General features: G+C 38.2%; 1 protein-coding gene and 2 non-coding genes across 3 annotated transcripts in view; all 3 read left to right on the top strand.

Annotated features, from left to right (window-relative positions):
* Sf3b3 (splicing factor 3b subunit 3) overlaps positions 1 to 18,585 on the top strand; it is a 45,843-nt gene that overhangs the window by 2,522 nt on the left and 24,736 nt on the right. Inside the window, exons 2-10 of the mRNA XM_010644438.1 lie at positions 666 to 805; positions 4,241 to 4,567; positions 5,235 to 5,407; positions 6,089 to 6,230; positions 7,619 to 7,731; positions 8,638 to 8,775; positions 10,048 to 10,151; positions 15,771 to 15,936; positions 17,339 to 17,434. Coding sequence (XP_010642740.1) covers positions 736 to 805; positions 4,241 to 4,567; positions 5,235 to 5,407; positions 6,089 to 6,230; positions 7,619 to 7,731; positions 8,638 to 8,775; positions 10,048 to 10,151; positions 15,771 to 15,936; positions 17,339 to 17,434 — 1,329 coding nt within the window. The 5' untranslated portion in view covers positions 666 to 735. The remainder of the gene's footprint in view (positions 1 to 665; positions 806 to 4,240; positions 4,568 to 5,234; positions 5,408 to 6,088; positions 6,231 to 7,618; positions 7,732 to 8,637; positions 8,776 to 10,047; positions 10,152 to 15,770; positions 15,937 to 17,338; positions 17,435 to 18,585) is intronic.
* Positions 4,706 to 4,783, top strand: LOC117283972. The gene has a single exon (XR_004515018.1). It is a non-coding gene; the product is annotated as a small nucleolar RNA SNORD111 (small nucleolar RNA).
* On the top strand, positions 8,364 to 8,448 carry LOC117283971. The gene has a single exon (XR_004515017.1). It is a non-coding gene; the product is annotated as a small nucleolar RNA SNORD111 (small nucleolar RNA).

Raw genomic sequence — 18,585 nt, 5'->3', positions numbered from 1 at the left:
GACCTTGTGCGCAAAGCAGGCAGTGGAACCACTAAATCCCTAGCCCCATCCCAGCTTTCTTAAAACAGTTTTTGAGACAGTCTTGCTATTGCTCTGGCTGGGATCAAACTTGTTCTCCTCCTACCTCAACCTCTTAGAGGATTACACATATGTACTGCCCTGCTCAACTAAGTGATTTAATTAATTTCCAAGCCTCAGTTTTCTTACCTATAAAATGAGTATAAAATTACACACATTGTAAGATTTTTATGAAAGTAGAAGCTGGGCATGATGGCGCATGCCTGTAATCCTGGCACTTGTGAGGCTGGGGCAGGAGGATCACTGAGTTTAAGGCCAACCTGAACTACATAATGAGATCCTGTCTCAAAAAAGAACAAACAAACAAACAAAGGGGCCAGGGATGTAGCTCAGTGGTGCAGCACCTGCCTCGCAAGCACAAAGTCCTGTGTTTGATCCCTGGTACCAAAAAAAAAAAAAAAAGCAGATGGTGTGGTACCTGGTACCGTATGTAGAAAGTACTGTTAACCAACCAGTAAGTATGTGTGTGGTAATCTTCAATAGGCCTTACTCTGTTGGTTCTGCTTCTTTTAAGCATATATCCCTATATAAAAATTTCTGTAAAAATGACAGTTGCCCAGCTACATTTCTGTTTTTTGTGTCCTTAGCTTGCTTTGATTTGATCTTGTTGGTATAACTAAGACCTGGAATACTGAGAGACTCACTTTTGCTCTCATCATGTTCCTGTACAACTTGACTTTGCAGCGAGCCACTGGCATCAGCTTTGCCATTCATGGCAACTTCTCTGGTGAGTTCTCTATCTACTATCTTTATAAATTGAGATGAATTAATACATACTGTATTTTGCTTATCTTTGTGGAGGAAATGTTTTCCATATATAAGAAAACAATTTAAATCTGGCTTATAATCTTTGAAAATTGTTAAATTGAGCTTTATTTCCTGTCACCTAATTTCAGATTCATTCCCTTAGCTTGTGGTGTGTAATGCTTCTAATTTAAAAAATTTTAAAAATCTTTATTACAGTGCATTTATTTATTACAATGTAATTTTTAATTGTAGTGCACAATGACTATTCATTGTGGGGAGTTGGTATGTGTATATAACACATCTTAATTTTTTTCACTTCCCTTCCCTGCCCTCCATAGTGTGTAATGATTCTTATCAAAGGTATATATGCATTTCTTGGCTCTTTTGTTGGTGCCAGGTTGTCTGTATATTACTGTGTTGTGTAACAAGATGTGTAAGTCATGACCCTTGATACTGAATTTGACTTTTTCATTACAATTTTAGTAAATGTGGTGCTGAAGATAGCATCTGAATTTGACTTTCAAATTCAGAAAGAAGAATGTGTGAAAGTATTTGTCAGGTTATCAGGGATTGTAGTTATTTTTTTATAAGGAAAGTTGGACCTTGGGTTGGTGTTTGAGAAGATAGTAGGAATTGTTTGTAAGAAAGAAAGATAAAGTTTAGGTAGGAGTTGCTGCTTATATAAAAAATGCCATTTGCTGCTGTTTGTTCACCACCTACATTATGCCATGAAAAATGAGCAAGGTGGGGGGTGATTTTTTTCTTTTTTTTTTCTAGTATGTTTGCCTGTATAGTAATTACAGTTGTTGGGAAATTGGTATATCCACGTTGCAGTGGTGTGGGCTACTGTTGGAAAGAAGAATAAAAGCCAGATTTTGAAATTTTGGTTATCAGATTAAAAAATATTAGGCAGTAGAGTTTGCAGTGAAAGAAGTACTATGTGTAAAATATTTTCTTTCCATTGTAGATTGAACATTTGTGAGTTAAGTTAATCTCCCCAGTAATTAGGCAATTCATGAGAATTTTGTTGCAATTTCAGTTGTAACTCCTCTTGTATGGTACTTGAGCAGAAGCCAATCTACATAATTCATCTTTCATGTTAACATTATTTTCTCTGGTCCAGTAGCTCTTACTGTGCTGAGGGGTTCACGTGAATGTTCTTTACTTTCCCTCCTTCCCTCCCCCTTACCCTCCCTCCTCTCCCTCCTCTCTTTCTCTCTTTCTGTGGGGAGAATTGAACCCAGGGCCTCATGCATGCTGGGCAAGTGCTCCACCACTGAGCTACATCCCCAGCTCTTTGCTATCTTTTTTTTTTGGTGGTACCAGGGATTGACATCAGTACCTTGCACTTGTGAGGCAGGCAGCACAATCACTGAGCCAAATCCCTGGCCCCTCTTTGCTATCCTTTTTAAAAGAAATTACTTATATGCATGAATAAGAAAGTGAAATGTATGGATTTCTAGCCTGGGTGGCAGAGAAAGTAACAGTATGTTGACAGCAGGTTAGTTGAGCCTGGAGGGGGAGTTTGGAAGGATGGTCTTATTTTTAACAGTTAATGTCAATTCATCCTGCTAGAATTATTATAACAGGCATGGAGTGCTGGGGACAAAGTTGGCTATTATGTGTTTGGAGGTGTTGATTTGAGTTATAAAAGTGAACCTTAGGGACTGGGGATTTAGCTCAGTGGCACCACAAGCTCAAGGTCCTGAGTTTGTCCCTGGTACAAAAAAAACAAAAAACAAAAACTGTACTGGGTTTAGAAATAACAGTGTGTGTGCAGGCAGTGAAACCACTAAGCAAATCCCTGGACCTGGTTTTGTTTTTTGAGGCAGGGTCTCCTTTTGTAGTTCAGGCTGGCCCTGAACTCACTATGTAACCCAGGCTGATTTTGAACCTGTGGTAATCCTCTTACCTCAGCCTTCTGAGTGCTGGGATTACAGGTGTGGGCCACCATGCTTAGTTCTAGAGATGATTTTTTTTTTTTTTTTAGTCGTTTGAGACAGGGTCTCACTATGTAGTTGACTGACCTGGAACTCACTATGTAGCCCAGGCTGGTCTCGAACTCACAGTGATTCTCCTGCCTTAGCCTCCCAAGTGCTGGGATTAGAGGTGTGTGCCACCATGCCCAGTTCCTAGAGATGATTTTTTTTTTTTAGAGATGATTTTTAAAAAAGATTGTTTTAAGATACAGGGTAATAGGCTAGGGATGTGGCTCATTGTAAAATGCTAGCCTGATATGTGTGAAGCCCTAGGTTTGATCTCCATCACTGTAAAAACAAGAAAAACTGAGATAGGGTCTTGGGCCCGGGATTTGGCTCAGTGGTTTGTTTTGTAAGCCCTAGGACCCAAGTTTGATCCTGATACCAAAGTAGGGGGGAGAGGCTTCTTTCTGGTTCTGAGTGATTTAAAGTACACGGAAGCATGTGTGTATGTTATGTGGAAGGAAATACTATGAATTTTATACAAAGGGCCTGATCATCTACAGAGATTTGTTATCTGAGAGTGTCCAGGAATAATTTCTCATAAATACTGAAGGGCAGCTGTACATTAACACCACTTATAGACAGTTCTCAATTGTACAAATTAGTGGCAAATCTTAGAAAAATTAAAAATAACTATTACCCCCCCCCGTTTTTATTTTATTTATTTATGTTTGCGGAACTGGGGATCAAACTCAGGACATTGAGTTTACCAGGCCGGCACTAAACCACTGTTCCCAATCCCCCTTTTTAAGAAAGGATTTTGCTATGTAGCTCAGGCTGGCCTTGCTATGTAGCTCACTATGCCACCTGTACTGACGTTGAACTTGCCGTTATCCTCCTGTCTTGGTCTTCTGAGTGCTGGGATTTCAGGCATGCACCACCATGCTCAGCTTGTGACCCCTGTTTTGGGTACCAGGGATTGAACTCAGGACCTGAGCTTTTGAGGCAGGTGTGGTGCCACTGAGTTAAATCCCCAGCCCTGTGATCCTTTTTTTTTTTTTTTTTTTTAGGTACCAGGGATTGAACTCGGGTCCTTGTGCTTGCAAGGCAGGCCACGGAACTGCTGAGCTAAATCCCCGGCTGTGATCCTTTTTTAAAAGCTTGTTTTTTTGGTACCCAGAATCAAACTCGTGTCTTTGTGCTTGTGAGGCAAGTGGTGGAGCCACTGAGCTAAATCCCCAGCCCTAAAAGCTTGCTGTTTTTTTTAGTATTTACCTCTGGTTTTATTTTTATTTTTTTTCTAAAAGCTTTCTTTGATACCACTTTTGTTAGATCACTTCAGTTCTGGGAAAAGTACTTTTCAAAAAGAATAAAATTAAATACTGAACCTCCAATTTATTTAATTATACTTCCCTTCAGTGGCATTTGATCTATCCAGGTTATGTTTTGGATAAGTTGTGGTTGTTTATGATCTTTATTTTTTGTTTATATAGGAACCAAACAACAAGAAATTGTTGTTTCCCGTGGAAAGATCTTGGAGCTACTTCGTCCAGATCCTAATACTGGCAAAGTACATACCCTCCTTACTGTGGAAGTATTTGGTGTTATCCGGTCACTCATGGCCTTTAGGCTGACAGGTGGCACCAAAGACTACATTGTGGTTGGCAGTGACTCAGGTCGAATTGTTATCTTGGAATACCAGCCATCTAAGAACATGTTTGAGAAAATTCATCAAGAAACTTTTGGCAAAAGTGGATGCCGCCGCATTGTTCCTGGCCAGTTCTTAGCTGTAGATCCCAAAGGGCGAGCTGTTATGATTAGTAAGTGACACTTTTTGTAGTTCTGTTGAATGCATCTCTGTAGTTTGGCATCATATTTAGATTGACTGGTTTAAAGTTGCTTTTTGGGTGGGAGTTGTAGTTCAGTGGCACAGCACCTGCTTGGCAAGAGCAAGGCATCAGCCTGAAGTGATGATTCACATTCATGTCTCTTCTCTGATAGATTTTGAAGAAAATCCTGTGTATCTGATCAGGCCTCTAGAGGGCAGCTCTGTTTTGAGTAGTTATAAAATACTGGCTCTAATCTAATTCAGAGTCACTCACCATATAGTCTAGACTGACCTCTAACTTGTGGCAATCATCCTGCCTCAACCTCCAGAATGCTGGGATTACAGAAAGGTGCCACCACATCAGATGCAAAAGCTAACAATTTTACTATGTTTTGTTTCCCAACGTCCTTAAATTTAGGGCACAGTAAAATTTTTTGAGGAGTTAGTGGGTTATTAAAAGATTCCTATTAGGAAGGATGGGTCTGAAATAATGGTATTGTTTACTAACAGTAGGGTGCAGAAAACTCATTTGTTAAATCTGTAAAGTTAGTGCTCACTCTTCTCATAATCTTTAAGAAAGTCATGATTTGATCTAGCTGTTCTGTAAGTCTGTCTTCTCATTATTTGGAAATCTGGTGTGTCTTGTCTCTTAACTACAGGTGCTATTGAGAAACAGAAATTGGTCTATATCTTGAACAGAGATGCTGCAGCCCGTCTTACCATTTCGTCTCCGTTGGAGGCCCACAAAGCCAACACTTTAGTATATCATGTGGTTGGAGTAGATGTGGGTTTTGAAAATCCAATGTTTGCTTGTCTGGAAATGGATTATGAGGTAATGGACCAATCAGCTCTAATTGTTCCATTATGTGGATCTTAAAACTGTTCTGTGAACAGATACCTTCCATATTCCAAATGCCTTCCTGAAATCCTTTGGAATGTGTCAGAGCTTAACGGATTAACTATGTGTGGTGGCAAACCTTTTAGAGATGAGTCCCCAAACTCCAACCCAAAATCTACTTAATGCAAAGTGCCAACACTGAAATTAAAACTGATTACTGAGGTTTTAATTTAGAAAAAACAACTCATACATTAGCATCTTTTGTGTTAAAACAAATAACACACGTGCCATACGTTTGCCAGCGCTGGACCATGTAGTAGCCTTTGCTTTGTTTTAAACATTCTGCATATTGACTAAAGTATTTGTTGGGAAAAGCTGCATAGAAAAGGTACAGCTGTGTTTAGGAATTTTTTCTAAAAAAGGCAGTGAAAGAGCATTCTTTGCCTTGAATAGAAGACAGTATCATCTAGTAGCAGCTCTATCTAGGTCCACGATTTGGAGATTTGAATCCCTCTTCTAGCTCTGCCATTATATAGTAGTGTGACCTTTGTTAAACCATTTGGCATCTATGGGTCTTTGTTTTCTCATTTTTAAAATGGAGGATTCCTTATGTCCTTTGCATCTAAAAGTTCTTTTTTTTATTTTTTTAAATGATACTGATTTACTCCCCTATAGGAAGCAGACAATGATCCAACAGGGGAAGCAGCAGCTAATACCCAGCAGACACTTACTTTCTATGAGCTAGACCTTGGTTTAAATCATGTGGTCCGAAAATACAGTGAACCTTTGGAGGAACATGGCAACTTCCTAATTACAGGTACTCTTCTTGCAGAATTGCTCTCTTTTACCTGGTCCATTTTGTGTCCAAATTTAATAGGTTTTACTTAATAGGATTTGGAAATTAACCTGTTTATAGTAAACCTGAGTACTTTGTCTATGTTAAGAGTACTGGAAGAATGATAGTGTTACATGGACAGAGAATATAGCTTCTTAGTAACTCACATTCTAATAAGAGAGTCTACAGAAGCAGTTAGTTTGGAATATTTATTCTTGTTCTGTTAATTTGACTGTGAATTAGAAAACTTAGAAGAAATAGTATTTTGAAAACCACTAACAAAATTGACCCCCCAAAAAATTAAGAACCTGATAGACCAAAATATATGTATATATTTTTTGGTACTGAGAGTTGAGCTCAGGACCTTGTACTTCCTAGGCAGGTGTGGTCTTCTCATTTATTATATACTGAGCTAAATCCCTGACCCTAGACCAAAATTTATTAAAGGAATTGGAGTCAGGAGTTCTCTCCAAAAGATTTTTGTTTGGTTTGGTACTTTGGATCGAACTCGGGACCTTCTGCTTGTCAGGCAGGCAGCCGAACCAGTGAACTAAATCCCTGGCCCTCTCTCCAAAAGATTTAAGGTCCATAGTTTTTTAGGGAACTTTTAGTATCTTCTTGAAGGTTATATATTTCTTTTAAAAACAAATTTAAACAAGATCCCAACAATGAATGTAACTGTACTGTATACCTAAAATGTACCAATAAACTCAAAGCTTGAAAAAAAAACAAACAAACAAATTTAAGGGTAGGAAAATAGTAAAAACTTTTTAAAGAATAAAACTACCACTTTACAAGTCTTAGTTCATCAATTAAAAGGCTAAATATCATCTACATTGCAACATGTTTGGGGAAGATAGTGATCTAGTACTTTGTGGTTTGGATTAGTTGCACTTGAGTTGTCCAAAGTGAATTATGTCTGTTGTTGAGACAGGATTTTGGAAAAAAGGAAGGACCCCGCCCCCCCATTACTGAGGAGTGAGCCCAGAAGCTTCATACCTCCTGGGCAAGTACTTTACTGAGTCATACTCCCAGCTTTTTTTTTTGGAGACCAAGGTCTCACTATGAATTTGCTTATGAATCCACTATATTTTTAAAGTATATATGGGATGTCCTTGTCTGGCAGACAATTAGATTATAGGTGTTAGCACTGAGTTCTGGTTTGGATATAAAAATTTAGATGTATTATTGAGGCTAAATATTTTCCATATAAATACGAACTATAGTCCGTATTTAGCATGGATAAGAAGAAACACGGAATATTTCTCAGCTTTAGGCAACTGCCTTCAAGTACTGAAAGAGAGAGGGCTAGAGAGGTACGTAATTCATCATTGTGTCAAGTCACTGCTGGATTTTGTTTTCTCTGACAGTTCCAGGAGGGTCGGATGGTCCGAGTGGAGTGCTTATCTGCTCTGAAAACTACATCACCTATAAGAACTTTGGTGACCAACCAGATATCCGGTGTCCAATTCCTAGGAGGCGGGTAAGGTCTTTGCCATAAGAAGAGAGATATTTGTTTGTGAAATGAGTTGAACTTTTTTGTAATTGCAGTTGTAGTCTCTTATTAAATTTGTGTTTCTTTTTAAACAAAAATTTTTTTTGAGATGGGGTCTCTTTGTACTTCAGACTGACTTTTGCAGGGAGCGGGGTGCTTACTAGGAAACAAACTCAGGACCTTATGCTTGCCATGCAGGAACAGTGCCACTGAGCTAAATCCCAGGACCCCCCCCCCTTTTTGAGACAGGGTCTCACTATGTAGTTGAGACTGACCTGGAACTCACTATGTAGCCCAGGCTGGCCTTGAACTCACAGTGATCCTCGTGCCCCAGCCTCTTGAGTGATGCAATAATAGGTGTGTGCCACCATTCCCAGGTCAAAATCAAAATCTTAACTAGAGAGTGCCTTCTAAAGGCCTTGAACACAGTGATCCTCGTGCCCCAGCCTCTTGAGTGATGCAATAATAGGTGTGTGCCACCATTCCCAGGTCAAAATCAAAATCTTAACTAGAGAGTGCCTTCTAAGAATCAGAGGAAGTTGGTGTAGAACAGCCCTAGTGATGGATGGTTTGGAATCCATGGATGGATGGTCATGTCATAGTTGTGAGTGTTTTATTCATGGCCTGAAATGATGACTAAATTTCATGTCTCTTCTTTGACACCTGTCTGGAGATATTTTTTGCCTTAACAATCTGATCAGGCTGTAGACTGGAATTAATCTTACTTAGTTACCCAAGATTTATTATATTTGTACTAGACAAAAGTTTTAGTTTTTTTGGTCAGCAGGCTGGTCTTTCTTGGACCTCAGGTGGCCTGTGCAATTATTGATAAAGTACTGAATTTCAAAAATAAACACCCATTTCTAAGATGTTTATTGTATTTGACTTTGCTAGAATGACTTGGATGACCCTGAAAGAGGAATGATTTTTGTCTGCTCTGCCACTCATAAAACCAAATCGATGTTCTTCTTTTTGGCTCAAACTGAGCAAGGAGATATCTTCAAGATCACATTAGAGACAGATGAAGATATGGTAAGTGGACCGTGGATGGAAGAGTAAAAAAAATGGTAAACCAACCATTTGTTGTTACCTAGTTTAATAAAAGTTTCTATGGAGGACCTTGCATGTATTTGGCAAGTGCAGTACCACTGAGTTAAACTTTCAGCCACCATTGCTACACTTTTTCTAGGCTAAAGTCACTTGAAAATAAGTTGTAGGTGTCATGACATTTGTGATGCGCCTCCTCAAAAAGGATTTTTTTTTTTTTTTAACATAGCCATACTGCTAATATCACACCCAGGAAATTTATATATAATTTCTACATTTATGTATAATTAAACAACCTTTTTAAAACATGTTTATATATATTTTAGGTTTATGAAGCAGTTTTACAAAATACTGACTTATTACACAGTTCTCTGAGATGAGAAAGCCAGGACAATTAATATTTTACAAATTAAAAAGTTGAAAATATAGAATGCCTGAAAAAGTGGTTACCTGGGCTTTGTATATAAATACAGGTTTTCCTACTCTGGTTAACAGATACCTAGTCTACTAATCTTATGTACAATGACACTGGACAGTGTCACTGAAGCCATTAGTTATAGTTGGTATGAATAAGTTTTTTGTCTGCTGAAAACTGATAATATGAGTGGTTTGTTACATCCTTTATCCAGTGCAGGAACTCTGAATAATTGGGCAATTTCTTAGATAGTTGTTTAAATCAAGAATTGGCAAACTTGGGCGGGGGATTTAGCTCAGTGGTTTCACTGCCTGCCTTGCAAGCGCAAGGACCCAAGTTCAATACCCGGTACCAAAAAAAAAAAAAAAAAAAAGAATTGGCAAACTTGTTTTGTAAATACCAGGTTGTAGATATTTCCAGGTTTTGTGGGCTGTATAATCTGATTCAACTTGTGGACTCTGGCATTGCAGCAAAAACTAGTCACCGACAGTATGTAAACAAATGGCCATGTCTGGCCTGTGAACTGCCGTTTTTCTCTTCACTCCTGGTTTAGATAATGAGTATTGTACTTTATTTGCTGTGGGCCTTATGCTATTTCATATAATATTGGGTTTCTTCCATGGCCAGGCCTCGATTGCGTGTACACTAGAATATTTTCTTTTAGCTGGACGTGGTGGCGCACACCCGTAATCCTAGCACTTGGGATACTGAGGCAGGAGGATGTTGTGAGTTCAAGACCAGCCTGGGCTACATAGTGAGTTCAGGTCAGTCTTAACTATATAGTGAGACCCTGTCTCTAACAGAGAAAAACAAACAAATAGAATATTTTCCTTTCATTCCAGGTAACTGAGATTCGGCTAAAATATTTTGATACTGTGCCTGTTGCTGCTGCCATGTGTGTACTTAAGACAGGCTTCCTATTTGTAGCGTCAGAGTTTGGAAACCAGTGAGTACTCCTTTTATTACCCTAATTCACTCTGGTTACCTTTGAAGTTGTCGGGTAGGCGTGGTTTCAAGGCTGGGAAGGTTTTCACAAGAATCCTGAGTTTTTCAAAACAAGTTTTGCTCTTTTTTTTGCCTTCTCATTCTTGTAGTTAGCTTCCTTGACTTGAGTGGCTTCAGTGTGTAACCTCTGTTGATATCTGCAAAAAATGTCATTTAGAAGCCTAGCGTGGTGGTGGTGCACCCCTGTAATCCCAGCACTTGGAGAGGCTGAGGCAGAAGGATCACTGTGAGTTTGAGACCAGCATGGGCTACATAGTGAGTTCCAGGGCAGTCTCAACTACATAGTGTGAGACCCTGTCTCAAAAAAAACAGAACAAAACAAAAAAGTCTTTGAACTTAAATCTTTCCTGGAGTTTTTCATGGACATTTCATTGAGTATTAGTGGAGTACTTGCTACTAAATAGATTTCCACAAACCTTATACAGAGCTAAAGTTGAAGATTATTACCCGCCCACCCGTATCACTAATCCTCCCAACCTCAGTATTTCTGCTAATGACCAGCAGGGTCAGTTCTGACAGTTGAAATGTAAAATCTCAATTTTTTGTTCTTTAATGCTTTCAGTCAAATGCTGAGTTCTCCTTTGACTTCTCTGTGTTTTAGTGGTGTTAAAGTAATTCACTGTTCCTTTATTTCATTAACCTTTCCTGCAAAATTTGACCTTTTAACATTATCTCATCAGACAAGACACAAAACTGATGAAATTATTTCTTTTATCCCTGTCTTTGGTGACTTTTCAGTGCCAGATGGGAGAAATCTAAATCCTAGCCTCAATTTAAGGCTGATATCAAAGAAGCCAAATTACTTACATGAAATAAAAATGTAGTCTTGGGTATATCTGCCAAAGTATATGCAAACCATTTTACCAGTCTCACATTCCATTTCCTTGTAGTTAAGATATTGTCTAGGATTCTGTGCTGTTTCTACATTTTCTCTAGTTCTCTCATTCTTCTCATGCCTTTTACTCTTGCACAATGTCTTCATTCCTACTGTTTTTATTATTTCTCCTTTGCCTAGTGTGCACTTTGTTGTGTACTTTCTTTTTCCAGTTTGTATGGTGTCCCTTGGTTCCCATGGGGAGTTGGTTCCAGGACACCCCTCCCAAGGATGTCAGGGTCCTTTACACATAACCTGTGCAATCCTCCTGTGTCCTTTAAATCATCTCTGGGCTACTTGTAACACTTAGTAGAATGTAAATACTGTATAAATAGTTGTCATACTCTGATGCTTAAAGATTAATGGTGGCAGTGTGTAAATGCTTAGTAGAGGCATGTGCTTTTATTTACTTATTTATGTGGTGTTGCTGATGGAGCTCAGGACCTTGTTCATGCTGGGCAGGTGCTCCACCTCTGACCCCCCTTTTAGCAGTATTTTTGACCTGCTTCTAGTTGAAATGGAAAGTGTGGAACCTAGGGATGGAGGGGGCAGGGCAGCTGTACCTAGTTTCTCTTTTCACCTTTAGCCTATTTACCATGTTTATTTTAAATTTCTATTAAGTCTTTTTTTTTTTTTGAGACAGAGCTTCACTGTATAGTTCAGTCTGACCTGAATTCACGTTGATCTTCCTGTCTCAGCCTCTAAGTACTGGGATTACTGGCGTGTACCACCAGGCCTAGTTTATCTATTTTTTTTAGAGTTTTTGTTTTTTATACCAGGATTGAGGGATTGAACTCAGGACCTTGTGCTTGCAAGGCAAGCAGTGGAACCACTGAGCTAAAATCCCCAGCACTAGTTTTTTTTTTAATATAAGGAACATTCATTGCAGAGAAATAAGCAAGGGTATACACACCAGTGTCACTTATTCTTCCATCCAAAGATAATATTTTTCTTAGCCTTTATGTATGTTCATATTTACATATTTATACAAAAATTTGACCATATGTTAAGTATCATGTAACTTTTTTTTACCTAGTAATATATTGATAAACTTATACCAGTAAATGTAGATCTGTAACATCATTTACTTCTTTTGTAGCATCTTTTTCCTTCTACTTTTTATTGTGGTAAAATATGTATGGAATAAAACTTGTCATATTAGCTATTTTTAGTGCTCATTCAATTCACCGACAATAAATATTTACAACACTGCAGCTATTATATTATCTTTCAACAAGTTTTCATTACTCCAGACAGAAATTCTGTATCTGTTAAGCAGTGAGTTCACATTCTCACTCCTCCAGCCCATGGTAACTTTAATTTACATTTTGTTCCTATGAACTTGTCTAGATATTTCATATAGATGGTGTCATACAGTGTTTATGCTTTTTTATATAGGATAATATTTAGCATAGTATTTCAAGGTCCACATTGTTGTAGCTTGCATCAGAATTTCATTTCTTTTAAAATAGGACTTATCTGTGTAAATACCGAATAGTTTCTCTAGTGTGATAAACTGAAATGTAAATAAGGAATAAAAGGTATAATAGATAACATGGAATAGGAAGAAAAGGTGCAAAGGGGAAGGGGAAATGGGAAGGGTTGGGGAAAAGAAAGATGGGAATGGAATTAACATGAAAAAAGAAATGGAAACAAAGTCTTTGTAGATAGGGAGGGGTGGAGGGGTTGAAGGGAGGGCAGGGGAATGGGGAAAAAATAAAGAACCAAGATGGATTATGTAAGGGTGCAAATTTCTAATGATAAATGTCATTACATTGTATACCTTAAATGTACCAATACAATTAATTTTAAAAAAAGAACTTCATTTTCTTTTAATGGTTGATAACATTCCATTGTATGTATGTACCGTATTTTGTCTATTCATCTGTTGATAGGCACTTGGGTTATTTCCATCATTTTATTTTTGTTTTTGAGGCAGGGTCTCACTACATAGTCTAGGCCAGTCTTTGAACTTGCTGACTAGCCCTGGTGTCAGTCCCTTGAGTCCTGAGATTATAGGCATATACCACCATGCCTAGCTATTTCTACCTCTTGGCTATTGTGAATAATACTATAGTGGACTTTAATGTGCGAATAGCAATTTGAATCCTCTTTTGCAGTTCTTTGATGTATATTCCTAGGAGTTTGAGTTGCTGGATCAAGTGATAATTATACATTTAACTTTTTGAGGAACTATGAAACTTTCATACCAGCTTTATCATTTTACATCCCCAGCAGCAATGTATGAGGTTTCCTGTTTCTCTGTATCCTTACCAACACTTGTTATTTTCCACTTCTCAAAATTATAGTCATTAAAAAACTAAATAAAATTATTTTCAGGCACACACTTGTAATCTCAGCACTTTTGGGAGACCAGTCGGAACTACATAGTGAGACCCTGTCGCCAAAAAAATCAAACCAGGGCTGGGGTTTTAGCTCAGTGGTTCCTCTGCCTGCCTTGCAAGTGCAAGATCCTGAGTTCAATCCCCGGTACCAAAAAAAACCAAAAAAACAAAACAAAACAATTGTAGGTGTTAAGTAGTAGTGTATCTCATTGTAGTTTGATTTACATTTTCCTTACCAGTGATGTTGAATGTCTTCATTTGCTAATTGGCCATTTATCTTTGGAGAATTCTATTAAAATCCTTTGTATATTTTTTAATTGACTGAGTTATATAAGTTTTTTATTTTAAATACTAGACTCTGGGCTGGGGATTTAGCTCAGCGGTTTGGTGGCCTGCCTTGCAAGTGCAAGGACCTGAGTTCAATCCCCGGTACCAAAAAAAAAACACTAGACCCTTATGAGATATGTGATCTATAAATATTTTCTCCCTATTTCGTGGGTTGTCTTCATTATTCTGGATAGTGTCCTTTGATGCCCAAAAGTTGCAATTTTGGGAGTGGTGCTAGTGATTGAGCCCAGAGCTTTGCATATGCTGAGCATGCATTCTGCCACTGAGTTGCATGCTCCAGACCCCTAAAACTTTTGAAGTTTTGATGATGTGCAATTTATCCATATCCATTTTTCATTGTTGCTGTTTTCTTCTAAACGCTTTATTTTAGTTTTTGTATTTAGTTTGCTCCATTTTGAGGTAATCTTTTGGTATGAAACAGAGGTCTCCTACATTTGAAATCCTGCTATTCTGGCACCATTTTTTGAATATAGCATTGCAGTATTTGTGTTGCTCTATAATATTTCATTATGTGGATATGAGATAATTTTTGTCTTTTGGTTTGTGAGATGGCCTTGCTGTGTACTTCAGGCTGTCATGGAACTTGTTGTGTAGCTCAGCCCGATCTTGATCTTGTGATCCTCAGCCTCTTCAATGCTGAGATTACGGGCATGTGTTAATATGCGTAGCTTCAAAATTTCTTTTTCTTTTCTTTTTTCCAGTACTGGGGATTGAACTCAGGACCATGTGCTTCTGAGGCAGGTGCGGTGCCACTGAGCTAAATCCCTGGCTTTTTTGTTTTTTGAGATAGTCTTGCTGTGTAGTCCAGTCTAGCATCTAATTTAACAATCCTCCTGCCTCAGCTTCCTGAGTACTGACTGGGAATATAGGCATGTACCACCATATTTGGCTCTAATATCTTTTTTTTTCCTTCTAATCTTCTTAAATAAATTTTTATTTACTGTTGGATAGACTTTCTTAAATATATGTTCTGGGCTGGGGATTTACCTCACAAGCTCAAGGTCCCGAGTTCGATCTCTGATACCAAGCAAACTATATTTTCTCATATGTTGCTGAATTATGGTAGTCTACTAAAAATTTGTCCTAATTTATACTTTAGCAGCAGTTAGTGTCTATTTTGCCACAATATTAACAATGGTAGGTATTATTTTTATATATATACATGTTTATATGTTATTTATTTTTAAGACAGGGTCTCGTCATTCAGATTGGTTTTGTATTCACTATGTAGCTCAAACTGGCCTTGAATTTGGCAGCAGTCCTCCTGCCTCAGCCTCCCCAAGTGCTGAGATTATAGGCATATGTTGCCACCTCTGGCTCTACATTATAATCTTAACTTGACATTTTCTAGCGCCATGCTTCAGTTTTCTTATTTATTAGGGAGATAATAGTGCAATCATTACTGTATTCTGTAGATGTTTATTAAGAATACTTAAGCTAAGTATTAATAACTTTTGTGTTTTAAGCACTTTGTAAAGTGATTACTTGCCATTCTTGCTATATTATAGTAATGTAGAAAATTGTGGAAAATGAATAAAAGAACAGATTACCCATGATCCTCTTCCAGAATGGTTACTTTTTAGTATATGTGCTGCTGAAGGGAGCACTGGAATGGTTACTTTTTTTTTTTTTTTTGGTACAGGGGATCAAACTCAGGTCCTTGTGCTTGCGAGGTGGGAGGCAGAACCACTGAGCTAAGTCCCTGGCCCTGGAATGGTTACTTTTTTAGAGAACTCTGTGTCATTTTATAAATCACATTTTTTATTTTTGTTTATGGTGGAAATTTTCTTACAGAAGAGAATAGAATAATAAATCTACACATCACATTTGCATTGAAACAGATCCTACTATTCATTGTTACGTGCCTCAAAAGAAAGAATACCAGTTAACTTTTTATTTATTAAAACCAAATAGCTCTAGCATTATTTTGATAAATAGGCATTGTCTTTGGGGAATCTTTTAACTAAAGTCTCTCTTCTTTGCATCTGTGCAGTTACTTATATCAAATTGCACATCTTGGAGATGATGATGAAGAGCCTGAGTTTTCGTCTGCCATGCCTCTGGAAGAAGGAGATACATTCTTTTTTCAGCCAAGACCACTGAAAAACCTTGTGCTGGTTGATGAATTGGACAGCCTGTCACCCATTCTTTTTTGCCAGGTATGGGTCTTTTCATTTCTCTCCAGCGAGCCGTGCCAACCAACTGGTTTCGAATCTCAAATGTAATAGGTTTTCATGTCTGTGGAATCACTACTGTGCAAAGGTGAAGCAGAGAGAGGTATGGTAATTGAAAACAATTAATACATCTTTGATGGTTTTATTAACTATACAACTCAATGTTAGTGTAAAAATTCAAATTACGCAAAAGGTGAAAAAGTATGTTCCTTGCCCAGCCTTCTTAGGCCTCACCCTCTTGGAGGACCATTATTGTTAATAACTTGTGGTTACTTCCAGGTAGTTTTCTTTGCATGTGCAGTTATGTGTGCTGTATCTTTTTCTTTTAAAGCGAATGGGTTCCCACACTACACAATATTTCTACCTTGACCTTATATTAATTTTGTGTGTGTGTGCTTATAGTTGTATTTATCTCGTTTTAATATAGTTACTCTTTAAAAAGTCTTCAGAGAGGGCTTGGTATTTAGGTCAGTGGTTCTGCCACCTGCTTCAAAAGTGCAAGAACCTGAATTCATTCTCCGGTAACAAAAACAAAACAAAACAACAACAACAAAAAATAAAATACTTGAGACAGTGGAATCAGTCTGCAATAGGAAATTATAAATCACATTTTCAGGGAGGAAGCTGAAATGGCTCAGGATGAATACAGTGCTTCCTCTCACCAGAATTCGAGTGTAGCAGCTAGAAATGTTACCATGGTCCTGTGTCTTAACATTGCTGGTATTTGAGTAATCACTAAGGACCACCTTATCCACTTAATTACACTTCTGATGGGAGGCAGCTTGCTTACTGTGTACTGGGGAAACCAGTCAGCAATCAGGAACTGCTTGGTACAACTAACCGGTCTGGAATTAGCTGCTTTTCTTCTTCCTTTCCAAGTGATCGAGGGTAAATGATAGTATTAACATGACATGAATAAGTATAGTTTCTATTGGTGACAAAGCTAGGGTACAGATTGTGTTGAAGTTTGATAATATATGTATGTGTATATATACTTTAAATTTTTTATTTTTTTGAAACAGGGTCTCACTATATAGTTCAGGCTGGCCTTGAACTCACAGCATTCTTCCTGTGTCAGCCTCCTAAGTGCTGAGGTTATAGGCTTGTACCACTACGCCTGGTGTTACTTGTATTTTTTAATCTGAAGGAAGCACTTGTGTCAGAGTTGTTTTTTTCTAACTAAACTGATTTAAGCCTTTGGAAAAACCTGTTGCTTCAAGATGGTTTACTTTGTGGAATATTTGACCTTTTTCTCTTTATTTTCCAGGGTCAGTAGTCACTATACAAACATAATAAGCCAAAGTATAGTTTGTCTCCTGAGAATCAGAGCTGTATATGAAAGCTTAACCCAAGCAGACATTTTCCCCTTTACTTTTTCTTTGCGCAGATAGCTGATCTGGCTAATGAGGACACTCCACAGCTGTATGTGGCCTGCGGTCGGGGACCCAGATCATCTCTGAGAGTCTTACGGCATGGGCTGGAGGTAAGTGGGGATTTTCTAGATTTTTCTGCAGGGTCTGGTGAGAAGCATGGATACACAGCAGTGAATGGCTTTACTTTGATGAAATGAAAGATATATTTAATTGTCCTTTGAAAAAGTATGTTTTTCCCTGTATCCCTAAAGTTTAGATTCATCTGTTCTGTAACTTGTTAGTATAGTAATTCTATGCTCAGAGGCTTGAATATCTCAGGGGATCATTTTATTGGTAGTCTTTAAGTCTTTTTTTAAGGTAGGCTGGCTGCTTGCTTGCTTTCTTGCTTTCTTCCTTCCCTCCTTCCCTCACGCCCTTCTACCTTCTCTCTCCCTACCTTTATGGTGCTGGTCATCAAATTCTTTCACTGAGTTTTACCTCCAATCTTTGGTATCTTTCCACATTTCTTTCTTTTTTGGGGGGGGTACCAGGGATTGAACTTGGGTCCTTGCGCTTGCAAGGCAGGCTGTGGAACCACTGAGCTAAATCCCTAGCCCTCTACTTTTATTTCTTATTACCATATGCTTGTTTTTTGGGGTTTTTTTTTTTTGTTTGGAGGGGGGTTTGAGACAGGGTCTCACTATGTAGCTGAGACTGACCTGGAACTCACTATGTAGCCCAGGCTGGTCTGAACTCATAGCGATCCTCCTGCCTCAGCCTCTCGAGTGCTGGGATTACAGGTGTGCGCCACCACGCCCGGCCTCCATATGCTTGTTTTTAAGTTACATCATTTTGAATGTGTCTTTAGTATTACACCAAAGTGGATGGACCTTTTAGTGATACAAGAATTTACAATTATCTTCTCAAATCCCATCTTCTTTTATCATCATGGTTTTAGTGTTAATGTTTCTCCCAAGGGCCCTGGACTTGATCTTTTTGACTTTTTGTGAGACCGGCTCTCACTGTGTAGTTCAGGCTGCTCTTGAACTCACAGCAACCCTCATGCCTAAACTCCCATGTGCTGTGATTACGGGCGTGTGCCCTCACACCCAATTTGGTTTGATCTTTCTAGAAGTGAAAGGCTTCCTATGACAATTTGACAGCCAAACAAATGGCTTGCTGCCTATTTTTTAATAAATTTTTATTGGAACAAAGCCAAGGTTCAAGACTACAAGTTTGTTTTAAATTCCAGCTCTACCATTTAATAGGTATTGTTTTGGTT

Source organism: Fukomys damarensis, unplaced genomic scaffold (genome assembly GCF_012274545.1).
Source record: "Fukomys damarensis isolate Sample0158 unplaced genomic scaffold, DMR_v1.0_HiC HiC_scaffold_32, whole genome shotgun sequence".
Classification (NCBI taxonomy): domain Eukaryota; kingdom Metazoa; phylum Chordata; class Mammalia; order Rodentia; family Bathyergidae; genus Fukomys; species Fukomys damarensis.
The sequence above is the reverse complement of the archived record's forward strand: the minus strand, read 5'-3'. Positions and strand labels throughout refer to the sequence as shown.